This window comes from Callithrix jacchus, chromosome 19 (assembly GCF_049354715.1).
Source record: "Callithrix jacchus isolate 240 chromosome 19, calJac240_pri, whole genome shotgun sequence".
NCBI classification, from domain to species: Eukaryota; Metazoa; Chordata; class Mammalia; order Primates; family Cebidae; genus Callithrix; species Callithrix jacchus.
The window spans coordinates 24546419-24574235 of NC_133520.1; the positions used below are offsets into that span (position 1 = coordinate 24546419).

General features: G+C 33.0%; 1 protein-coding gene across 15 annotated transcripts in view; it reads right to left on the minus strand.

Moving 5' to 3' along the window:
* DENND1B (DENN domain containing 1B) overlaps positions 1-27817 on the minus strand; it is a 269554-nt gene that overhangs the window by 161585 nt on the left and 80152 nt on the right. For all 15 annotated transcript variants that reach the window (XM_078356772.1, XM_054248143.2, XM_078356766.1 and 12 more), the window contains exons 4-5: positions 5692-5741; positions 3621-3740 (exon numbers count right to left, since the gene is read on the minus strand). In XM_078356772.1, the coding sequence (XP_078212898.1) occupies positions 3621-3740; positions 5692-5741 (170 nt within the window). The remainder of the gene's footprint in view (positions 1-3620; positions 3741-5691; positions 5742-27817) is intronic.

Genomic DNA, 27817 nt, shown 5'->3' on the forward strand with positions numbered 1-27817 from the left:
CACCTCGGCCTCCCAAAGTGCTGGGATTACAGGCGTGAGCCACTGCACCCAGCTTAAATTTATTTTTTATTATTTCTTTAAATTGACAGATAAAATTTTATGTAATTATTGTGTATACTTGAAAATATTATGTTTTCAATTATATATACACTGCGGAATGACTAAATCTAGCTAATTAGCATTTTTGCATCCTATAAATCATGTTGTAATAAATACCTTTGTTCACACTTTTCTGCTCACTGTTAGAAATAATCCTGGGATTTAAATTCCTAGAAATGAAATTACTGAGTGAATAAATATGAGATATTATTCTAATAGACATTATTAAATTTTCCTTCAAAAGCTTATACCATTTTATAATACTTCAAACAGCACATGAAGTGTGTTTTCTCTCATGCTTATTTAAAATTTTTTTCAATTCTGACAATCTTAATGGGCTCATTTCTTACCCTCAATAAGGCTAAGCATCATTCATAGCTACATATGTTATTTATGTTTCCTCTGTAAGTAAGTTATCAGATGCTTTACTTATTTTTCTATCAGGTTATTTTTCTTATTAACTTGTAGGGCTTATTATGTGTTTTGGCTATTAGCCCTTTCTTATAGTGGTTGTAAATATATTTCCACTAGTTTATTATTTGCATTTTAAATTTTCTTATTATACTTGTCACCATACAAGCATTTTCATTATTATGTGCTCAAATACACAAATATGTTAGGGATTCCAGGTAGGCTCTCACTGCCACAGTAATTTTTTTCTTCTAGTTAACATTTAGAGTTTTATCCATCCTTTCAACAATTAGAAAGTTAAAAGTGGTGAAGGACCATTAAACCAGGTGGCTAAACTGGGACCAAAAGCACCATAATTCCAGTTAGTATTGCACTTACAGAAATCAGTCAAAATTCCTTTCCAGGAGACACACTGATTATAGCTTACAAACAGACATTTACCTAACTATAATTTTCCAATTTTTAGAATAAGATGCTGAATTCCATGATAACTGATTCCTCCATTAACTATTAAAATTAAATAGTTATCTAATTTACTGGTTATTCTCTTAATCAGCTCTTCTCAAAGAATCCCTTCACATACTTTCAGGGAAAATACTGAGATGTACCATTAAAATCTTAAAATGGCAATGTTTTTCTAATTTATTAGGAAAATAAGATTTTTTCTAAATTTAAGATTTAATATTTTCCTCTATGATTTTTCTAAATTTAAGATTTTCCTCTATGATTTTTTCATAAAGCTTTGACACCTCCTATTTCTTATCTACCAAAAGCACTGTCAAATGACAAAATAAATATAAGAGAAAAAAATATTTTAAATAAAAGATATTTTAAATAATGCTTATTGTAAAATGGTCTCCTTACTGGTATACATAATTTTTTACTTTTGGTTTTCATTATGTTTATATAATATAATCATATTTTCTGCAGGTAAAAACTATTCCTACTTCAAAGAGGATACCAAAACATTCAGGTGTTCTTCTATAGATACAAGTTTAGAATCACAGATAAAAATAATTTGATTATTGTATTTGCTTTAGATTTTGTTTCCTATAAATTAATAACAATTGAACTGTCAATATGAACACTGTATTAATCTTTCAGTCATTTCACAGTTATATTTCACATTTTGTATAAATATTTTCAAGTAATGATGGCTTCCCTTAATTTAAACAGAAATTCCTAGAATTTTAAATTCTTAATTTAAGCAGAAATTTATAGAAACTATTCTAAACATTCAATAATTATTTGTGAATAATTAATAAGTTCAATGTATTCAAAGTATTTTAAGAGTTCAAAACAAAAGGCTCAGACTTTTAAGTTATAAATATCAGGAGGTCAGTCTGGAGGCAGTAAGGTAAGCTACAAAATCAGACTCAAATCTTACCTGAAAATGATGTTTATAATGTACTCTCAAATGAGTGCACAAAATCAATAATGGTGTGTGTGTGTGTGTGTGTGTATGTGTGTGGTGTGTGTGTGCGTAGGGAGGTTGTGTGTGGGGTGTGGGTGTGTGTGTTGTGTGGGTGTGGGTGTACATGTGTGTGTATTGAGAGCGAAAGGGAGAGTGGGGGAGAACAGGAGAGTGGGGAGAAAGAGAAGTGCATGCTAACAACTGATGAATCTAGGTAATGTTTTTATAAAAGATCACTACCATTAAAACTTTTCTGTAAATCTGAATTTTTTTAATGAAAAGTTTCAAAACTTCATTGAGAAAAATAAGAAATCATAGCTTTGGTCTTTCCATTTGGGCAAATCCATCTCGGGCACAGTGCATAAAGTTATGCTCCCCTTTAAACTGTAGCTTTTGAACTTTCAGATGAAATAATGGTAAAAGGAACTCTCCCCACCACTGCCCCGTGTCATCTCCACTCCCACTGCTCAGCTAACCTGCTCTAAGTTCAAAAAATTAACCTACAGTTTCAAGCATGACATTCTTTTGGATAAAGTGTTAAGTTTTAAGTACAATTGCTACACAGATGAAAAAGTTGTGCTAAAGAGAGAATGGGGGCACAGTTACAATTCTATTACTTATATAGCAGTTAAGCACTTAATTTTTAATAAAGACTGAAATAACTCTCCAGCTCTAAGGAATGTTCTAAGTAAATTAATGACTTATCCATGAGTGATATAAATGTAGATAAATATTAATAGCAAATGAACAGGAAGACTGATTTTATACCAAAGTTTTCTTGTAATATGATAATTCATAAATTGTATTTTCTTTTCCTATAAGCATTTTTAAGAAATCTAGCTTGGCCAATATCCATATCATAATAATAGCATAGATTCCTATTTTTACAGACTACATCTGGATTTCTGATTCATCAGGACATATTACAAGGATGCTAACCTTTAGAACCCTTTCTTCCTAACAGCCAGCAACTCAGATCCCAAATCCACAAGCAAGAGACATACTGTCAACTACCTACTGAATCAAGGCAGACAAAGTACGCAATTAAGCAGGACAGGTAGGACCTGTGGAAACTAGCAAGCTCATGACACAACTAAAAATCTGCTATTTGCAGCTTATGGTTGCCATAGCAGAGTGCAGGATCAGAATTAGCAGATATCCTCACTTTTCCAAAGTAATTTGAAATATGGACTATATACAAAACTTCCTAAAAATTCATAAGGTTAACATCCTTTAAAAAGTTTAAAACACCCAGCAGCCAAACGAAAACCTCTAAACACTTCTACCAGTATCATCAATTTGCAGCCTCTGTCTTAAAGCAGCAGTTCACTTAAAAATTTAAGTTCTTGTTCAGTGACAGAAAAAGGCATACCTTAATTTAGCTGATTTTTTTTTTTTGCATTCCATTTAATAGGTGAAACTAATATCTTATTTGAATCCATCTTTTTATATTTAGTTTCCAAAAATAATTCTATAAAAACTAATCTTAAAAACATTGATTCTTTCAAGAAAAGTTCCACTATGTTAATGGTAAATCTTTAAACTTAACTGATTCTGTATACAAAAAGTCAGGAAAATTATTTTCAACTTACCTGGATTTAAAGAAAAGTTTTTTTTTCATTCCAAGCATAACAAAGCACAAAAGAGAGATACAGTTACCCATTTTGCATCCATTATTTAAACTACAAATACTCACCTAAGAATGCATAAACAAACTGTGCCTCCTGATGTGAGTCTGCAGAATCCAAATCTCTGCTTACTTTCAATGTCTGTCAGTACAAAGGTAAAGTGCTGTCCAACTTGATTCTGAGTCACCCTAAAATATAGTAACGTTATAAAACAATATGTCTTGTGTGACGATTTTCTTCAAGAAAAACAAAAGCAAGAGTAGATTCATAAGTGACACTGGTTTCATCTTTCTAATCAGCTGGTTCTTTAAGATAAAAGTGTTCTAAAACTAAAACAAGTGTGAAATATGTAAGGCAAACACCAAAATAAGTGGACTATTTCATAGACTGAAGAGTTCAGCACATATTAATCTCTCACTAGGAAATCATAAGGTAGTCTGCCATAAATTTTCATGACTAAAAGTGCTCATATTTCATAAATTATCAAAATAGTATTACTGAAACTGTAGAAGAAGCTAGACATGATGACTAAGTCTTTTTCTTCAACTCTAGCCTTTTTCCTAATTATCCTAAAATTGCCTAGATAGCAAATCATGTTGCTTTAGAATCTAATGGCAACCACCACCAACTCTGTTTAATTGCTTCTTCTGTTGACATTCTCACCCAATAAAGTACCCTACAAAAATACTCTTGGTATTTTTTTCTAGGATTCTCTTGTAGAGGTATCAATATAATACTGAGGAATAAATTTACAAGTACAAAATAAGAATATAATTTCTACCGAAGAAGAAAAGCTTACTGGCTAAGCTACAAAGAATTTTAGTCAACTTAAGTATCATACTACCATAATATGTGTCACACCTTGGTATAAGGGGCAATATAAAACATTAGATTGAATCTTTATTTCTATTTAAAATATATGAATATCTTTCCTAGTACTGGTTGCAATCTTGCCATTACATAACCATAACTGAACTTTTGCTTCCTTGTCCCAAAATAAAATATCCATGAAGCCTAAACTTTGGTTTTGAAATAGTCATAGGAATTGTGCAGAAGGAAATAAATTACTGCCAGTATCCAGTATCAATGCTACAAAAAGTTTTGTAAGGAAATGTTGTATTGCAAATGCTGAACATTAACAAATACACTTTTAAGTAGACAGGTTTTCTTACACGTTAATAAACCTAAAAAACAAACAAAATCCTCTAGTGACAAATGTGACCTCTAGTGCCCAAGGTTCATAATATCCTTTCTGTAGCTGGATCCTAAATCTTCCTTTATGTTATCCTTACTATTAATGTGAAGTTTGTAACTTTTTTGGTGGGGTGAGGACTTTAAAGATAAAACCTACTGAATACTTATCAGTACTGATTAGTCCATCATTCAGAAGGCTTTATCTTTAATACAGTAAAATCAGAAAGTCTCACTAATATTTACTTAAGCAAGGTATTTTCCTAGAATATTCTTTCTAAAAGCCTTCATATCACCCTCTTTAAAAACAAAACCAATAACAGAGTCTAAAAATCACATGAAAAATAACAAATCATCTGCTGTTATGCTCAAAGGGCTATATATTCCATGAAATTTCAACTGTATGCAATGTCATCATTCAGTATTTGTTCAGTGAAATATAAAAATAAGATTTTCAAAACTAGAAGAGTTTCCCCATAGCCTTCCATAATTCTATGAATTCTATGAAGCTATTCTTGAGAAACAAGTAGCTATGAGTTTTACATGACACAGATGGTCTTTACAATTAGGATGAAGTGAGATAGAAACCAGGGAACATATATTAAGACATAATTCTAAGGCTCTGATCAAGGTCATATTAATATTTTTTTCCACTAGTGCTCACAATTTCTACCTGAAGAATAGAGAACAAAGGCAAAAAATTGAACCTATTGGTAATAGTGTTTTCCGACTTGTCTTAACTGGTCATAGTGGAGAAAATAAAAGATGTGATTTTAAAAGGCTTCCTCTTCCACATATTAATTAATTTTCAATCCTTTCAATCTCTAGTTTTTTTGTGAAAAGCAGTAAAGAGAAGGTACATTTTATGTTATATAAAAGCACATTTAATCATTTTAAAGTATGTACTAAAATTAGCTAAATTTATTTTAAATGATACTTATACTGTACCTTTCAACGTCAAAGGGAAAACAGAACTTTGGCACACTCTGTAGTATTTCCTACAAATGAAAATTTTTAAACAAATTAGTTTTAGAATACTTTTTAAGATGAAGTTAAAACTTTTTTGAGATATTTTTTAGGAAAAAAAAGTTACTTTCTTTGTCCTTAAGAAAAATAGCACAGGTTCCTAGACTAAAATAATTGATTATTAAAAAGGAATTAAGTTTGTGCTTTGGCAGATTGCACTGACAATGCCACAGAAACCCCAGGGGGGGAAGGCCTGGCCTGAAGGGTATTAACACCCTTCACATCCCCGCTGGGATTCCCTTCAACAAGGCCATATGGATTTTACAAGAAGCACCGCACCATATGGGTAAGCTACGTCTGCTGCTACTTGTACCACAGTCTAGCCATAGGGACTTCTGACAGATCCTGGCTCAAAAATATAAATGTTGTTTCAATTAAAATGCAGGCAGAGAAAAGGGAATGAAGTTGGCAGCAGAATGAATTACCGAGAGGTATAACAACTCTACATGTACCATAGTCAAACCGTTTAAAAAAAAAAAAAAGAGAGAGACACTCTATAGCCAAAGAAACGTATTTACATGATTCAATTCTGGTATTAAGTTTTATCTTAACACTCTTAGAGAAATATGTATCTAAAAACAAGCTTTCAAAAATATAGCTTCTATTCTGTGGACTTTCATTTAAGAATTGCCTAATATGAAAATCAATGCTTCAATAAAACAGAAAACAATCTGAATGATTTTGAAACCTTTAATTATTTTACAGTCATTAAAAATAATTTGAATATCTTTTAGAAACCATACACATTAACAACTACAACATATCAATAATTTTCAGCTAAAAATCTATTTTGATATATTTGAAAAATAACTTAAAATTAAGTCTGATTCAAAAGTTAAATTTTAAACTTGAAGACAACATTATACAACTTCAAAGACAGGCAATTTTACAAGACAAAGAGTTTTATAAGGATATTTCCTATTGAAAAGAAAATTCTACAGAATTTATCAATATCTGAATAGTTAAACCCCATACATACAGTATTGAGTGTTTTAAAGTAGAATTTCTTACATTCTTTTAAAAAGGTAGACTACAATAAAGTGTCAACTAAAAATAAAGCATTATAAAATTTCAATACCAATACCTAAGAAAGCTTCAAGTGCCTTAACGCACACAAGCAGAAAGAAAAGAATCTTGTTAAAAACAAAACAAACAAACAACAAAAATCTTCTCCTAGGGCAGGATACCCTGGATTGCTTATAATCATGTACCTTTAAAAGTATGAGCACAGACTCCATAGTAAGAGAAAGCCAACTGTTTCACCACTGACAATATTTTGTTAAATGTAGTTAAAAGGGTCACTAAACTTGCAATAAGTTAAATTCCGTAAACTGAGAAACAGTTCATTGCAAATGAGATCAGTTCATTTTCATTTAACCATTGCTTAATCCTTATCTTGTGCTTCATAAAGTAATACCATTCACTATTTTTATTATACATGTGAACACCATTCAGAACTTCTACTATAAAATTGTCCACATAATTTCTATAACAATAAAGAATATATATTCAAAATGCAATGTCTGCCTCTAAATACACAAATCAGTAATATATTTCACATTAATTTTAAGACTCAAATTACAAAGAATGCTTCCTAGTTAGTTGCCCAATCTTTCATGCCCTCCCCCTCCCTTCTTCCACAAGCAACACACATGCACACACTTCTGCAAAACAGCCTCAGCTCGCTTCCCAACTGGCAGAAGCATCCCTCAGGGGACAAGTCTTTAAACCTCCGCACTCTTTAAAATTCAACCAGCCAGCAGGTCTATAGACTAGTGTATAAACAGTATAGACAAAAAAAAAATCCTCTCTCAGCTTATGTCAGTGACAAAGCAGCTCAGCAGTTGACTGTTTCTCCCCTGACAGTATAAACTGGGTTTACACAGATCAATAGCTGGAAGTCCTACCTAGCTCCCAGGGCTTGATTTTCTTCCTTAATTACAGGTGCTATTGAAACTGAAGTGTAAAAAGAAAAGAGAGAGGCTTGGAGGGAGGCATAAAATGCATATAAATAGCTTTTATGGATCCTCTTAGCAGTAATATTAATTGAAAATTCTACTTCCACGTAAGTGTTTATAAAGACTGGTATTTTCACTGCGCAGTATTTTTAATATGACACATATACAAACACACACACGAAATTGTAGGTGAGCATCCACAGATTATGTGAAAGGTTTAATTTAATACTCTCCAGAAGTTATCAATTTCTCCTTTTTCTACAGACTTTTGCTTTTAAAGAATATTCCTTAGCCAAAAAAAAAGAAAAATTTGGATTTCAGAATCCTCCTACCTCTCCAAAATATTTTATATTTAAGCCAAAAGATTATATTGGCTAACACATGTAAAATGATAAAAATAGGAATAACAAACAAAAAAAATGGATGGAATAGAATACACAATTATGGACAGCAAAATGAAAGAGGTAATAATACGTATTTCTGTGTATGTCCTAAAACAGCACTTCTACTACCATATTAATGACTAGAAACAAGGACTGATGAAAATTCACATGTTGGGCGTTTTTTTGGTTCCATGCCAGTGTATCTCTAGTAATAAGCATTACAACGAAATTGATCTTGTAAGAGAAAAGAGAGCCAATTGCTAGTGTTATAGTGGTATATTAATTATTTACTGCATCGGGTTACCATTTAGCATCATAAATTGATCAACTGAAAAGGAAAACAAGCATTTAAGAAAGAATTTACTTTTTAAAAAAAAAATCACTAAAGTTTACATCTTGATCAAAGTTCTTAGAATTTCTTCTTAGAAAAAAGGTCTTTGAATATCTGAGAAAAATGTAAGACAAAATGAGATGTGTTATTGTTGACATCATAATTGTTTTTCCTCCTTCTCAACCATTTTGTCCTCCACTCTACACTGAAGTTCTGGTGTTCTCTGAAATTCCATAGTTTCTTCTCTTCCCTGCTCAGTAAGATATATCCGTAAGTAATCCTATCTACACCCATAGTTTCAACTACAACTAGGAAATCTCTAGGTTCTGTAGTTTATTTATTTCTCCAGGATTATGCCTCCAGCTACTTTCTGGTATCACTTTACAAATGTTCCCAGACACCTCTAATGAAGAATGTACAAAACTGAAGTTGTTCTTTTCGTTATGGTCCTTAGAACCTCAACTGGCAGCACCACCTACCTAGCTGCCCAAATCAGAAACACGGTAGTTACCTAGACCCCCTCCTTTTCCCTGACCCCCACAAATAATTAATCACTCACCAAGTCCTTTCATTCAATTTCATAACTATCTTGCTCCAGAGGTTCTCAATGGAGGGTGGAAAGGATTAGAAAGAAGATGAGAAGGTATCAGAATCACTTCAGAGTATTTTTCAAAACACAAATTTGATTGCCTACATTGTAAACCTACAAAGACCCTGAATCTTAACTTCAGTTTGAATAGCACCTATAATTAAAGAGTATCTATATCAGTTAAGTTATACTTAATATATATAAGGAAAAGTTATACTCTCATAGCAAGAAGTGACATGGTTGACTTGTTCAGGATCTGTTTAATTCAACATCTACTCAAGAGTCTTCTCTCTTGCCCTGCTGGGCTAAATTTGCTGACTTTTCCCTCAGCTATCTCTACTCATGATCATAAAATGAGCTTCCAGAGTTCAGCACATCCCATGAAGATACAGCAGTGTTCAGTGAAAGAAGGCTCTCTTTCTGTCACTCTTTTTATCAGTGAGGAAACCTCTCCCAGAAGTCTGATCCCTGACTTTCCCATTACATTTAATTAGCCACAGGGTCATAAGCCACTCCTAAACTAATCCTTGGCAAGGGAAATGGTTATCTGTGTTCAGTTTAGCCTTAGACTAGTTAGAGTAAAAGTCTGAATTCAACCCATTCATCTTCCAATAACCACGACCCATGTAATTATAGAGAAAAATAAGTGAAGTATCATATTTTATTTGAGAATCCTTATAATGATACCAATAATTACATTTATAGTAAAGTTATCAATAAAAATATTACACAATATCATATGAGGATGATTTTTAAATATCTATAATTTTATTCATGTGACTAACACTTTCAGAATCATCTGTACAATTTAACAGGCTACTTGTCCATTTTAATCTAACTTTTCACAAAGGCCATGAATTTCTAAAAAGATGATTACTTAATTTTGAATATTATCTCCCAAATAACTGAGAATTACCTAATACTACATATTCATTCAATTTATTTGTGCTTTACACAAGAGAGTAATAAACTTAACAATAAATAAATAAATAAACTGAGCTATTTAAAGCAGGTTTCATTGCATGGCACAGAACTGAGATTCCCAAACAGCGCTTAGATGTTCCAGGACAACACAGCAAACTCTCAAGGATACTGCGAGATATTTAAATTTTCAAGGGAAACAAATCTATATTACCAGGGTGATTAAGTCAAGGTGCATTTTATAGAGATAACTATATTAATTTGTCAAATTACAGATATAGCCTCTCTTTTATTTTTTAAGACATGTTCTTCTCCCCATGAGTGAGAACATGCAGTATTTCGTTTTCTGTTCCTGTGTTAGTTTTCTGAGGATTATAGTTTCCAGCTTCATCCATGTCCCCTGGAGAATATATTTTTAAACTTAGAGCCAAAAAAGGAACTGTCAGGACAACTATGCCCAGTGTGGAATTTTTTTCTTGGATTTTACTTTTATATAGCATTTTAGTTAGAAATAAATCTCTCTTTTACCCCTCCTCCTTCAATTAGGGAAAGCGCTCTAAATCTGTGAATTCCAACACTACAACTACTTAGGTTGTTGAATCTGATCAAACTATTTGTCACTATCAATAATTTAAAATAAATTTCTACTATTAGAATATTAAAATAACTGCCATGAAGCAAATACATTCTGCTATAAAAAGAACTGTGCTATAAAATATCAGTTTCAAAAATTTCAGTTCTATGTGCATAAGTTTTAGGTGATGAAACCTATGCAATCACTTTAGTTTGATTTAATGTCAACAAAAAAGACTAGACTGAAAGCAGTGCAGAGTGACATTACCAAAAAAAAAATTAGAGGATTATGCATCTGCAGATTCAACCAACTGTGGATTAAAAATACTTGGAAAAAAATCCAAATAATACAAATAAAAACCTATAATATACTACAACAACTATTAATATAGCATTTATATTAGATATTATTTAAAAATCTAGAGATGATCTAAATTATATGGGAGGATGTGCATAGTTATATGCCCAAAAAGTCTCATTTTATATAAAGGACTTAAGCATCAGTGTAATTTTAGTATCCATGGGAGGTCCTGAACCAACAGGATTATATATATACATATATACACACACATATTCCATGTATTTATATACTTATATATCATATAAAAATATATATGTATCTATATATTCTGTGTATGTATATATTTATATATATTATATATATTTACAAGACAAGTGGTGTGCTTGGCAAATAAAAGAGAAAATACATTTATTCTCATTAGTTTACGAGAAGAGAAGCATTTTAAAAAATCAAAGTGTATATGTAAGAATATGGATTTCCAGAGGGTTGTTTTTTTTTTTCCAAAAATTCTATTAAAAACTATCTTCAAGTTTATGCCCCAGCCAGGCATGGTGGCTCACACCTGTAATCCCAGAACTTTGGGAGGCCAAGGTAGGTGGATTGCTTGAGCCAAGGAGTTCAAGACCAGCCTGGGCAACATGGTGAACTCTGTTTCTAAAAAGACACAAAAATTAGCCATGCATGGCAGCATGTGCCTGTAGTCCCAGCTACTTCGGGGGGCTGAGGTGGGAGGATTGCTTGAGCCCTGGAGGTGACTGAATTACTTCACTCCAGCCTGGGTAACAGGGACGCTGTCTCTTAAAAAAAGTTTCGTATCCAGGTTAACACTAGCTGTTAAGCAGATATTTGAATAGAAATTACCCAGCTCTATCTAAGAAAAAGATATTTGGGAAGACTACCACTCCTTTTCCCTGATAACCATATAACCTCTCACTCCTTTCAGACTAATATATCTCTGCTTCATTCACTCCTATAGCAATATTTTCTAGATCAAAGGGAATCAAAATAGAACATTGCCCATAATATTTGCTTGCATTCCTAGATACTAATGTATTTTTAAATGAATATCAAACAATCATTTAAATCAAGATAAGTAGACTTAAGCAGGAAAATGCTTCAAGTATTAGAAAGAAACCAGTTTTACAGCGCTTGACTGATGAGTAGTTACCGTAACTCCAAACCACAACAATGTGCTATCAACAGTAAAGGAAACATAATTCCTGATTTTCAAAACTAGGGATACTTAAGATTAGACGATTAGAAAATAAATGTGTACAACCCAATAAATATGTACATTTCAAACTATGTGTTTTGTTAAAAACAAAATCTTAGATTTAAAAAAGCAAATAGATGCATATACACATGTACATGAGCACATACACACAGTAGGCAGCATATCAGGGTAGCCAAGTGCATGATGTACTTAACTCATTCAAATTCTGGTTCTGTAAGCTGCTGGCTATGTGCCCCAGTTTCCTGATCTAGAAAATGGGCAAAAATCAATGTCTACCTCATAAGATTACACAAAGATTTATCTGAGGAATTTACATGAGGATTAAGTGAAAATAAATAAAAATCCATATAAAATGATAAGGATAATATCAAGCATATTAACCCTCCCAACAACTGTTAGCTTTTATTAGTTAGCTATTTGTTCTAATAACTTTTTATATGAATTTAAATTCATCTATATTTAACAAGTATTTACAAAGTAAATGTGCCTAATGACTGTTGCCAAAATTTTAACATACTGATATATAACATGATGAAAAGCATCATACTGAATAGCTTACCTGCTCTTCTGAAAATTCTTCATGTGTTTTATAAGTAGGTATGGATGTGGATACAGATGAACAAATATATATTTGAACATATGCAACTACTTCAATTTAACCAAATACAATAGAAGCAAACACTGTTAAAAATTGCAGTTATTCAATGCACATATCTGATGATTTCATTACATACAAGAAGCTTACTTTGGACTAGTACATTGGCTGCTTTCTTTTAAATTAAAAATATCTTCAGAGTCATATCAACAGATATTTCCAATTTAAGTGGGACATACTGCTCAAATTATTTTATTCATATACTTATTCATCAATCCAATAATAAAGATTAATCACCAACTCTATGGAAGGCACAGGCCAATTTGAGGAATATAAGTATTTCTTGGTCTCATCTACAACCTCAAATTAGACTTTGTCTTCAACTGTCTTGACAAAGGTTATCACTAAAGGTAACCTTAGAAAACATCCTTTTTCTGTCATTGCATTGTATTAGAGAATTGTGTTTTCTATTTTACTTTTGAAGCAATCTTTCTTTGTCAATCTCTATTTTAAATTTCTCCTCAGTCTTGAAGACACCAGACCATTGATCAGTATTATTTATCTTAGTCTTCACACCTAGTCCATGCTCATATCATCTTTCTGGAACCATATTCATGCAAATATTCTCCATTAACTGCCCAAGCCATACCTTAAAAAACTGATTTTTGTGCAACAGATGAAACATAGTGATACAATATGTCCCAGAGCAATAAACTATAATTAACCTTGTTTATTCTGGTCCTGCCTGGAAACTAGTTCAGAACTATCCCTAAACTGCTTACTTTCCCTAAACAGCATATCCTATGATAAACCAGATAGGAATCTCGTGGTTTATCTAGTTGCTTTAAGAAACAATAATGTCTTTAGTTTTAGAGCATAAATCAGGGACCCTACATTTTAAAGTGTCTGAAAACATATCTTTAGATAGTTCTTCTATTCTGGCATCAGTGGCATATTATTAACTATTTCTATAAGCCTTGAATATCCTAGAAGTCTTTAAGACCACCTAGTAGAAATGAAACTCATGGTGTATTTGAAAAGTTTGGAAAAATCATAACTGATTGTTCGTTCAGTTATTTGGAAGCTTTGTTTGGAGGAACTAAATTATAATTACATAATTTTTAAAAATGAATTATTTAACAAAGCCTACTTAAAAACTATAAACTCTAATCAGCACAATTCATATATTTACAAAATCGATGTGAAATTATACAAATAACTAATTTTTATGTATATCCACTCTGCAAACATTTAATACTTTAGCAATCACAGCTAATTACATTATAGAGTAATAATAGCATTGGTGGGAAAAATTGAAGAATAGTAGGGACTCTAGAAGACAGACATATAAACCAATTTGCAGCAGGTCTAGGAGAGTAGTGAAAAGTCCCAAATGAAGAAATCATATGTAAATAGAGAAATGAAGAGTGAGTAAGAAGCTGGCCAGGCTCTAGCATGAAGAAAGAGTGGTGGAGGGGATGTAGGGGTGGTCCTCCCATCATAGGAAAGCATATGTGCAAAGAAAGGCCTGGAGTTGAAAAGGAAGTACAAATGCTGAGATAGTAATAAGACAATCTGGCTTGAGAAATAAGCAGGGGACTGATTATATAAGGCCTTTAGGCCAATTAAAAATTTTGGATTTAATACAAAGGGTAAGGAAACCATTCCTCCTGGCAACAATTTACATATATCTTCTCATTATAATTATCAGTAGCATTCTCCTTTACTTTCAAAAGACTCTGAGTTATAATTTACAGTAGTGGAAATCAGAGAGTGGTTGTCTGGGGTAGCAGGAGGAGTGGAATGAGGAATCAGAGTGGAGATTAAATAGTTTAACCAGGAAGCAGCAGGAGGGAACTTCCTGGAGTGATAGATTAATACTCTATATCTTGAAAAGAATATGGGTTACACAGTTGTATGCATATGTCAAAACTAATCTCATTGTATATTTAAGATCTGCATTTCACCATATATAAATTATAGCTCAAAAATAAATTAATAAATACGTCAGTTTGAACAATAAATCATATGGCTACCCTAAGAGAAATAAAGACACTTTGAAGGGTTTAAAGCAAGGAAGAAATATAACTGGACTTATTTTAGCAAGATCACTCTGGCTATAGTGTGAGAAGGCTGAAAAGGGGCAAGACTAAATGCTGGGGGATCAGATAGAAAGCTTTGACAGTAAGTGAAGTGTACAGTGCTGGCCTGAAATAAGATAGCTGCAGCAAGAATGCAGAAACAGGCACAGAACTGAGATACACAGAGGAGTAAAACTGGAGACATCCAAGAAGTAGTTGGACAAAATTTCTGGTGCTCATAGGGAGAACCTGGCCTGGGACTGGCACTGATTAAAAGATACAAAAGCAGTAAGAGATATTGCTGTTGTATTCGCCAATGTTATGAAAGATAAATATCCTTCTTCATATTTTTATACTCCCATCAATAAGCAACTTTATAATATGCTCAAATAGGAAATCACTCAATTTTCTCTTACAACAATGAAAACAGATGTCTTTATTTTCCTAAACACTTTTATCAAGACATAGGTTTCAATGTGTTCAACCACTTCTGATTTTATAATCACAATATGTGATTGATTAGTCAGCAACCAGATCAATGGAGTTAGTGGTGAATCAGAAAGCTCTCGTTGTTACAGTTGGAAAGATCAGTTGGAACAAATATGTCTCCAAAGTTTTGGAGGGCGCCTTCAACTTCGGAGTTGCCCTGGGGCCTAATCAGTGCCTGGAACATTACTCATGCTAAGAAAAACATCTGAATTCATGTAAAATGACACCATTTTAGAACCATCAGAATCCATTTGCCCTGATAGACATTTCAAGTAATATGATTTAAAAGAGTCTGCATGCTTGCTTTATCTTCCCAATAAAGACAGGATAAAATAAATGCTTACTCTGTGCCACGTTCTGACCTAAGTACTTAGCATACATTATCCCATTTAACCTTACAGCAACCCATGTTTCATTCCCTTTTATGTGTGAAAAAAATTAAATGGAGGGACTGAGAGGCTAAGTAGCTCATCCAAAGTCAAACACTAGCAAATCATAGTTAGGATTGGAAAACAAAGCCTGAAGCTTCAAACCATTATGCCCCAACCCTGTGTATTTTTTACATTGTTTTCATCGAGATTGCAATATATAATCAGCAGATGCCTAAATCTGATGCCTACCTGGTATTTATATGCTGTATATTATGCATATATATGAAGAGTTAAGATTACACAATTAATATCTCAGAACCAAGGTTCAATCTGGTATATGAAAAAAGAAAGGGATGGGTATGAAATAACGGTAGGAGAAAAGATGAGACAATGTGTAATAGCAAATGTGACTCTTACCTGCTAAAGATTTTTCTATTCCCTTGAAATTATACCCTGGGACCAAAAAAATGCTACTTATATCTATGCTTATTTGTTACTACTGAGAGTATCAGATTTACAGTAAAACATATACTTAACTTCTTTCAAGTAACAGACTTACAAATAAGATCTTAAATGGATTCTTTCTCACAGATGAACAAAACACCATGTTTAAATTTGAAGCATTTTATTTAAAATCTGAAGGAAATCATCCGTCATACTGCAAACAAGAGTCATATCAGAACGAACAAATACTACTAGAATAATATAGAGCAAGGTTAACATATGGCTGAGACAGTATTTCATTTCTGGCTCAGGATTGAGAACCTGTAAATAAGACAAAGCTGTCTATACCTCGTGGTATACCTGGTGATCAGATCAAGACACAGAGCTGGGATGGGAGACAGCCTGGGGCCAGTTGTTATACTTTTAGCAATTCTACGTAGTAAACTTGTTAGACTTCTTGTAACTGCTTCAATTTAAAGTAGGAACCGTATCAAGTCACGGCACCAAAAATAAAAAATAAATAAAGTAGGCACTAAGCACTTAGTAAGTAAAATAACATTCTATTCGGGTTTTGTTTAGTCAACAACTTGTACTAAAATTCAAAAATGGCTCATGTCTGTAATCCCAGCACTTTGGGAGGCTGAGGTGGGTGGATCATCTGAGGTCAGGAGTTCGAGACCAGCCTGGCCAACATGGTGAAACTCCATCTCTGCAAAAAAAACAAAACAAAACAAAAAAAAAACAAAAATTAGCTGGGCGTGGTGGTGTCTGACTGTAATCCCAGCTACTTGGGAGGCTAAGGCAGGAGAATCACTTGAACTCAGAAGGTGGAGGTTGCAGTGAACCAAGATCATGCCACTGCACTCCAGCCTGGGTGACAGAGTAACACTCTGTCTAAAAAAAAAAAAAAATCAAGAATCCAGGAGCTCCTATTTAGCTGTATTTTTAGGTCAATTTAAAATTGCACAAGATTTTTCTTCTATAAGATGCACATGCCCCTTAATGTTATTTATGAATTCATTTTTTAAGGCTAGACAAATGATGTAGTGGAAGTAGAGAAGGAACAAAGAAATGTTAACTGATAGTGATCAATTACTTGTAAAAACCACTGCCTCAGACCAGCCCCATAATTTAAAATCTGAAGTCCTAGGTGTTTCTTTTAATTGAGTGTTTCTTGAAATTCCAAATAGAAATATTGGGAGCTAATATTCTGCAAACTTATACTACCTAATCCATTATAGAAGACCCACCCCTTGGAATAAACATTTAATTCACTCTTCCTGCTGATGTAATCTTTGGCCTCCTGCTGAGATTATAAGTCAAGATACCAATTTTGTCCTTAGTTAGGTCTTATCATGTAGAATACTTTCTATGATAAACTGAAATATGAACACAAGTTCTTTTCACATAACAGAAAGCCATCAAAGAGCCCTCACCAAATAGCAATGAGTTTTCATCACTCCAATCTAGTCTGCTTTGGCACAAGAGAACTTAAAGAGAAAACACAATTTCCTAAGTCTCTTACAGAGGATTTTACTCAATAGGGGAGAAATTATAAATAAAATTCTTTAATAAGCTTTCTCAGTTAAAAGTTAATAATTCTCCTGACTAAATTATATCATACCTTCTACTTACTCTTATAGTTTATTAAAATATATCATAAATAAGGGACAAAATAAAAGAGGAATGACATTTATAAAAGCAGATTAAGGTAAATCCTGTGAAGTTAGATTTAGCCTTAGATCAGCTAAAAAGAAGAACTAAAATAGTTCTTCATTTCACTGAAAATTTCCATGGAAGTATAATATACTCAACAAGTCTCTACCACATTTTGCTGTTGAGTTTTCTCAGCCTGCTGCCACTAGTAATCTCTACTTTCTACATTTAATAGCCTTTTTCCATTCTTTATCATATTTAACTTTTCTACACTGTGTGACACTTTACTCAGTGACTCACCATTAACATTATACTTAAGGGAGAAAAACTGAAAGTTTTTTTAAAATCAGAAACAAAGCCAAAATGCCTACTCTTATCACTCCTATTCAATATAGTACTGGAAGTCACAGCCAGAGCAATTAGGCAACAAAAAGAAACAATGGGCATTCAAACTGAAAAAGAAGAAGTAAAATTATTTCTGTTCCCAGATGACACAATCGTATATGTAGAAAACCCTAAAGAGTGCATCAAAAATCTATTAGAACTACTAAAAAAATTCAGAAAAAATTGTTGTAGAATATATAAATCAACATACAAAATCAGTTGTGTTTGTAACACTAATATCAATCTATCTGACAAGCAAATTAAGGAAACAATCCCATTAACAACGAGATCAAAAAGAATAAAATTTTTAGGAATAAAATTGACCAAGGAAATGAAAGATTTGCAAATGAAAAACTATAAAACACTGATGAAAGAAATTTTAAGAGACACAAATAAATAAAAAGACATCCCATATTCATGAACTGGAAAACTTCAACATCATTACAATAGCCATAATACATAAAGTAATCTATAGATTCAATGCAATGCCTATCAAATTCCCAATGGCATTTTTTACAGAAAAAAAAAAAAACTAAAATGAATATGGAACCACAAACCCCAAATAGCCAAAACAATCTTGGGAAAGAATAACAAAGCTGGAAGCAACATATTTCCTCATTAGAAAGTATATTACAAAACTATGGTAATTAAAACAGTATGGTACTGGCAGAAAGACATATAACCAATGGAACAGAATAGAGAGCTCAGAAATAAACCCATGCAAATATGGTCAACGAATTTTTAACCAATGTACCAAGAATGCACAATGAGCAAGAATAGTCTCTTTAACAAATGTTGTTGGGAAAACTGGATGTCTACATGTAAAAGAATGAAATTGGACCCTTATCTTACAGTACATACAAAAATCAATTCAAAATGGACAAAAGGCCTAAGCAGCTTTTTGGCAATGGATTTACCACCAGAATAAGCATGTTATGAAAACCACCCCTAAATGAAAGCCAAAATGGGAAAGAAAATGACTCATATCAACATCATCATCACTAGACATGTAGATTCATTCAAGTCCATTACTACTGGCCATCCAATCTATAAATGTGATGGGACTCACCACAGAACCATTGAAAAAAATGTGAGGACAAGGCTAGTGAGATGAGAAACAGGTCCTTCAAGCATGCCTGGGTCTTGAGTAAATTGAAAGCTGAGCCTGAGCATGGTTTCACCACTGGTATCTCCACATGGAAATTTGAGACCACCAAATACTACTATGCGACTATCATTGATCCCCCTATGTGACTATCACTGATACCCCGACACAGAAACATGTAATCATGTTTATTACAGGAACATTTATTGTATCAATCCGTTTTCACACTGCTGATAAACCCAAGACTGGGTAATTTATGAAGAAAGGAAGGTTTAATGGACTCACAGTCCCACATGGCTGGGGAGGCCTCATAATCATGACAGAAGGTGAGGGAAGAACAAAGTCACATCTTACATGGCAGCAGGCAAGGAGAGAAAGAGAATAAAGTGAAATGGGAACGTGTTAAAAAACCATCAAATCTCACTACCACAAGAACAGTATGGGGGAGACTGCTCCACGAGTTAATTATCTCCCACCAGGTAACCTACCGCAACATGTGGGAATTATGGAGGCTACAATTCAAGATGCAATTTGGGTGGGGACACAGAAACAAACCATAGCCATCTCAAATTGACTGTTCTCTTCTTACTGCTGCTTCTGGTGCTGATGAATCTGAACTTGGTATCTCTAAGAATAAGCAGACTCATGAGCATATCCCTTCTGGCTTCCACACTGATTGTAAAACAACCAACTGTTTATGTTAACAAAATTGATTCAACTGACTCACCCTACAGCCAGAAAAGATATGAGAAAATCATTAAGGAAATCAGCACCTATATTAAGAAAACTGGCAACACACCTGCCCCAGTAGCATTTGTGCCAATTTCCGATTAGAATGGTAATATGTGCTGGAGTCAAGTGCTAACATACCTTGGTTCAAGAGATGAAAAGTCACCTGTAAAGATGGCAATACTAGTGGAAACATGGTGCTTAAAGCTTTGGACTGCATCCTACCACCAAATTGATTCAATTGACAAGCTCTTGTGTCTGCCCCTGCCCAATGTCTACAAATTGGTAATACTGGTGCTCTCCCTTTGGGCCAAGTGAAGACTTGTATGCTCAAGCCCAGCATGGGGTCTACTTTTGCATCAGTCAGCATTACAATTGAAGTAGAGTCTGCTGAAATGCACCAAAAAGCTTTGAGTGAAGCTCTTCCTAAAGACAATGTGGGCTTCAATGTCAAGAATGCGTCTGTCAAAGATAATCGTCATGGCAATATTGTTGGGGACAGTAAACATGACTCACCAATGCAAGCAGCTAGAGGCACTGCTCACATGATTATCTTGTACCATCCAGGCCAGATCGATTCTGGTTATCCTCCTGTACTACACTATCACACAGCTTATGTTGCTTGCAAGTTTGCTGAGCTGAAGGAAAAGATTGACTGCCACTCTGGTAAGAAGCTGGGCTATGGCCCTAAACTCTTGAAATCTATTGATGCTGCCATTGTTGATATGGTTCCTGGAGTGTTAAAAGCTCTTTTGACCATCCTCCTCTGGGTCATTTTACCATTCATAACATGAGACAGTTGCAGTGGGTGTCTTCAAAGCAGTGGACAAGAGGGCTGCTAGAGTTGGGAAGGTCAGCAAGTCTGCCTAGTTCAGGAGGCTAGATGAATTTTATCCCTAATACCTGCATCCTAGTTTTATTCAAGTTGAAGAACAGTCCCAGAAGTATTTGTCTGAATAGGCAATTTAAGTTTAATAGTAAAAGACTGGTTAATGACAGCAATACATTACAAAAGCTTTGGAAGAAAAGGAGAACATTCTTTGGAACATTTTTGGGTTTTTTGTGTGGGAGTTTTTAAGTTGTCAGTTTTTAAAATAATTACTTCTTAATGAAAATAAAAGGAAAGAAATCTGTCATAGAATTTTGAAACCCATTAAAATACTTTTTAATTTAAAAAAATAGACTTAAACATAAGACATGAAAAGTGTTAAACTCTTAGACGGAAACGGAAAAACATTCACAACCAGGGAAAACCTTTCATGACATTGGTCTTGGCAATAATTTCTTGGCTACAATACCAATCATGGCTATATGATATGGATGTTTATAAGCACATGCACAAGCAACTAAGGCAGAAATAGACAAGTGGAATTACATCAAACTAAAAATCTTCTGTACTGAAAAGAAGACAATCTAAAGAGTGAAAGGCAACCTATAACATCTAAGAAAAGGGGTTACTATCCAAGGTATGTAAGGAACTCCAATAACATAAAAGCAAAAACAAAAAAAGAAAAAGAAAAAACACCAGATCAAAAATTGATCGAAGGTCTTAGACATTTCGCCAAAGAAGTCAAATGAATGGCTGAGAGTTATATGAAAATACGTTCAACATTACTAATTATGAAGGAAATGCAAATCACAGTGGGATATCATTTCACACCTGTGAGAATGCCCATTAACAACAAACAAATAAACAAAGATAAGCATTGGAGAGGATGTAGAAAAATTGACACCCTTGTATACTGTTGGTGGGAATATCAAATGGCACAGCAGCTATGGAAAACAGTTCCCCAAAAATTAAAAATAGAACTACCATATGATCCAGCAATCCCACTTCTGGGTATTTACCCAAAGTAACTGAAATCAAGATCTTAAAGGGATATTTGCTCTTCCATGTCCTCTGCAGCATTACTCAGAATGGCGAAGATATGGAAATACCCTAAATGTGTAGCAATAGATGAATAGATAGTGAAACTGTGTTATTTACACACAATGGAAAATTACTCAGCCTTAGAAAAAAGGAAAAAAAAATCCTGTCATTTGCCTCATGAATGAATCTGGAGAACATTATGCTAAGTGAAATAAGCCAGATAAGCCAGTTTCAAAAAGACAAATACTGCATGATTCCACTTAAATGAGACATCAAAAATAGTCAAACTCACAGAAACAGAAAGTAGGATGGTGGTTGCTAGCCAGGGTCTATGAGTAGGGAGAAACGGCAAGTTGCCGGTCAACAGTTACATAACATGAATAAGTTCCATAGGTCTCATGTACACCACTGTGCTTATAGTTTAAAATACTGTACTGTAAACTTAACAATTTGTTTATAAAGTAGATGTCATGTATCTGTGCCTCCACAATAAAAAAAAGAAAGAAAAAAAATCTCAAATCCATTCCCTTTCCCACTTTCTCTTTGACCTTTCCCTAGTTCAGGTTCTCAACAGTTCTACTAAACAATTACGATAGCCTTCCTACTAGTCTCCATGTCTCCAACAGACTCCTTTTATCCAATTCAAAGCACTTAAATCTAAAGTTGCCTCTTTAAAATATAGATGTGATGTAGAAACCTCCAAAATACATACCACTTATGGTTATTTCCTATTAGTCAATGCCAAAGAAATTAGCATAGTAATACAAAGTTCTTTATAATCTGACACAACTACCTTTGTAGACTCAATATCAAGCTCCATATATCCCACACTCCAGCCATATTAAATTACAGTTATTTGAACATGTTATTGTGCTTAATTTAATATTTTGTTACTTCCTCTATTCCTACGGCTCAACTTGAAGTTATCTGATGTTAATCTTCCTCCTTAACATCCCATATCCTATAAATAAATAACTACACAGACAATCATGTAAAAATTTCAGATTATTACAATTTGCAATGCAAAACGTATTAAACAATCCCAGCTGGTTATATCAAAAGGAGGAAGTTAGTGATATTGCCTACCTCTTAAAAACCAAAATATTTATAAGGGTCATATGGTATGATTATCAAATTATATTTTTCAGTATGGATTTAAAGACATAGGTTGGAGCCCATAGAAACAGTTGTTCTTGGAGATTGTTTTTCGCTAAACTTTTCCTGGTACCCAAATCATCATCCTCTCCTGAAGTCCAGTCAGAAGTTTCCTTCTACTTAGAAGACATTCTATTAGAATACCTGGCACATCCAAAGTTAAAAACATCATCTTCCCTCAAAATATGATCCTCTTACCATATGCCTTATTTTTACATTTTCATGCTTTTTCCTAACCTAACTTTTCACAAACTTTAGAATCAGGGAACAACCTTTCCTTTATGAACACATCAATAACTAGTTAAAACCACATGGACTCTGTGTCTGCATTTTACAAAAATGACCACTAGATTGCATTGTTGTCTGGTCAAACAGGCTAAGGACATAGCTGTATGTTACCACTTAGAACTAATTCACCAAGATAAGCTGCAATACTGTCACTTGTCTAGAAAAATAAACATAAGTAAACATGTGACTGTTTAAATAACTGTTACAAGGTATCAAAATAATTCGTATTTTAAATAAGACATTCACCATGACAATTAGTTAAAATTCGTAAATACAACAATCATGAAGTTAATTTTTGAAATGAGGTTCATTTAAATGTACATAAAGATTAAGCAAATATTGTATACTACTTAAAATATTTCTAATCATACCTAACATTATGTCTTTAAGATTTAAAAGGTCTAAATATGCAAAGGTCTATTAAAATGCACATAATTTATCTGAATCAAAATGAAAACATATCTAATAAGTAATACTATTCATCTAGACTCTTTTAGCTCTCTCTTAATATACAAATGCATTCCTTTTCTCCAAAACATGGCAGCTGGGAATGAAAGATTTCAAATGATCATTTTCACATCATATTCCATCTTTTCATCAGTTTCTCCTAGCTTTTCTTTGAGCTCCATTCTTTTACAAGAGGTCTCTTTTTAGATCGGTCCATATTTCCATAATCCACACTGCAGCTTCCTCCTCTTCTCCCCAGGGTAGAATAACCCCCACATCCAGAACTATGGCCTACAACTGTCATTAAGCCTTGTAACAATAACAAGATAACAAAAGAACGGGTGGGGAAGAGGCTAGCTGGTAACATATGTTGATCAAGTTCAATATTTTCAGCTAATACGCAATATTTTTAAACTTAAAAATTTTAATAATGAAATGCCTTCATAACTACTTCTCCCAAAGCGTATTTCAGGCTTAAATTTTAAACATCAATAAGCAACTTGGCAATACTTCCTTTAAATATTTTATCTATTAATAATGTGAAAGGAGAAAGGTAAAATAGAAATCACGTCAAACAGAAAGGTGAGGTGGCAATTCATTTTATAACCCACAAGCCCCACTCAGCCTATTCTTAAAAAAAAAAAAAAAAAAAGAAAAATTCCCCTAAAAGTCATTTTTAAAGCAATAGATAGTAATAATAAGCAAAAGTAATTCAAAGTAACATATTTTATGAGTTAATGATGACTTTATGCCAATTTTGCAATACTTTATTTTCTATCAAGTAACATTTTAAATGTTACTCTTGTTATTTCCATCTTTTTTTTCACTTCAGAGTTAACTAACTTTAACTTCTTTTTAAAGATAAAGAAAAATTTGAAATGCAAAACTTTGAACTGGCAGTGAAATTTTCATGTCATGTTATATTTATGTTTTTTCTCCTGACTTTGGGAGAATTGCTTCTAATTTATCAGCCTATGCTATGTAACCTTGAAAAAATAATTTCTCCACTCTATTTCTCTCAAAGATTCAGAACTCTTTATAGAACTAAATTCCAATTCTACTTTTGACAAATGTTTACAGCTTAATAAAGAGTAACCTTTTGGGAAACCACTTTTATTTCTTTCAATCAGAATTATTTACTATTATTTAATTTCTATAGGTTACTGCATATATCAGACCTTCCAGGTCTGGCTTGAGTCATTTACATAGTTAAAAAATAAATTTCACTGCCATAAAAATAGATATAAAAACTTCACCTCTAAGATGTCATTAAAGTAAAAATCTGTTCATCCTTCAACAGAAAAGTAAGGTCATTTGTACAGGGATTTTCAAATGCAATTTGATTATCTAAAATGTATGCAAAAATATTCTTTTCAATGGGAGTCCACTAGATCAAATATTCCAGCAAATGCTTCAACTATAAAGCAAAATTCATAAAATATCACTATGTTTTTCCAAATTAGCTCCTGTTTGCAACAAAATTCAAAAATTTTAACAGTTCTAATATAAAGCAAACATGCAAGTAAAATAAGAAAGTGATTATGTTTTGCCTTGAGCTTCCTAAACTGCATCTGCAAAAGAAATAAAAAGTCTACTCTATGTAAAGACAGATAGATAATACAAAGACACATTTATGATGATGATTTTAGATTTATATATTTTGCCATATATTTGTATATATTTTGAGTTTATATATACAATGTTTCATTCTCATTCATCTTTTTTAGTCATAAGAACACACCAAAATGACAATACTGTATGTATCTACAAAGAAGCTAATAAGAAATAATTGCCATTTTAGCATTACCAAAATACATGACAAATAAAATTTTTGGAATATGAAACCAAGCAATCAGCCATAATATAATTATAATTCTGTTACATTTGCCCATAATTGCTACAAAATTTATAATTTTTTTCAATTAAACATTAAGAAATCAATTTGTTTTAGAAATACAAGTTTATATATAATATTAATGGGGCAGAAAGATGAGTTTATATATAATAATCATAGGGAATTTACTATCACACATCAAACATGGTTCACGACATTTCATTCTTTACATTTGGAAACACAATAGTTGATATAGAACGCAACTAAATTCTTTTCTGTCTGATGTAATGACTGGTAGTTAAAAACGACAGAATCAAGCCCAAACCAGAAAAAAGAAATCCAATTTTCAGAAATCCTCAAACATTTAAACATTTATTTTGAAAGTATTAGAATTTAATAAATTATTTCTGCATAATTTAGATCTTCTTTGATGATGACACAAGAAGCAAAATTGTAGAATACTCAATGTATCTTAATTTCAAACTATGAAAAACTTTAATCATTCCTACCAAATATCTTTTAAATCAATACAAAAATGTTTTAATTATGAATGTATAAAAAATTACTTAATAATAAACCAGGCATTCTTCCTAAACCATGCAGACCTTAAATCCTACCTGCAATGACCCAATGACTATTGGGTCATTATTGAGTATAAAAAGAGAACTGTATATAGTGCTGAGTATGTTGGATTTAGTGTCAGCTGACTAGCTGGCTGCTAGTTAATTTAATAATGACCCAAGAGCCATTATTGAATATTAAAAAAACAAAATTGTATGTAGTGAGTACACTGGATTTAGTGTCAGCTAACCAGCTGGCTGCCTGTAGTCATTCCTATGAAGATGCAGCTGAAGGGTAAAATTTCAAATTATCCTCTATTTTTGTATAATACATAATTTCTTACTACTATTCATTCTTACAATTATAGTTTAACCTGTTTCCAGATAATTTCTACCAAGATTTAATTAATGAATTTTTTATTATTGTTATAATTTAAAATAATCATGTAACATATGCACTCTTCTAAAAGGATTTCATAACGCATTTTTGTTATTTATCAAGAAAGCACATACTAGGTTGTCAGTACCTATTGAAATTTAATTTTACCTCCTACAGAAATTAGGGGCAGGGTAGGGAACAAACAAGCCAGGCACTATCTCCAACAGTCAAGGACCTATTAAATCTTCATGATACCCAACCCCTCTGCTATGTTACATCAGACTTTTATAAATTCCTATGGTATGTGTTATAACAGCAGTTCAAAATCTTTCCAAATTTAAGGTGGAACACCATTCTTAAATCCATCCTTCTTAGATTACCTTGCCTATTATTTTTCCAAGAAGATCAAGATAAGTTACCATGAATTTATTCAACTTCCTCTGAATCATCACTCATTAACTAGCCGTTCAAAAACACTTATTCATATCTTATGTTCCAGACATTCTACTAGATGTGGAGATTGAAAAATGAGAAGTTCTGTCCCTTTTCCTTCAAGAAACATACATACAGCCTAGGAGAGATAGAGACATGGAAAAAAATTAAAATACAGTTTAGAATTAGAGACATAAGAAGCTATGGAAGTACAAACAGCTTGCCTTGCAGGTTCAGGAAAGCCTTCAAAAAAGGATTAATTTTCAAACTGAGTTTTAAGAATAAATAGAACCGGATCACACAAAAGAAGAAACAGAACGGAAAAGAAAAGTAAAAACAGAAATTCCACAAAATAAGAAGAAACAAAACCTAAGAAGACAGGGGATAGCGTGTGAAAGAAATCTGACCACGCCCCCTTATTCGCTGAATACCTACCCCAGTGTTTCAGACAGACCTTAACTCCTACAACGAATCCTGTGAACTACTACGTCACTGATAGCAGGGAATACTTTTTGATAGCAAAAACCATATAACTGGCACGGTTAGGATTCAAACTCACATCTACATTATCAAAAAGTTATGTAAGTCTTCAGTTAAATAAGTAACATTTTAAGTCTCTATCACTCTACCTCAACTTCAAATCATGAATTAATTCTGTCTTTCCACTACAGTAGGGTACCATACTCAATTATCCAAACTATAAGTCAGTGTCCTCCACTCTCACCCTAAGAACAGGACAAACTAAAGGTCAAAGCTCAGTGATCAAAAAACAAGGCTTAAAGATCACTTCCTGTTTACCAGCATCTCTTCATGAATCTCAGTTACGCACTCAAATTAGAAGTAGAGCCAGAACACAAATTGAATAGTCAAGACTCATTGGCATGCTGGGTTCAGAAGACCCATCTCACATGCAAAGACACACATAGACTCAAAATAAAG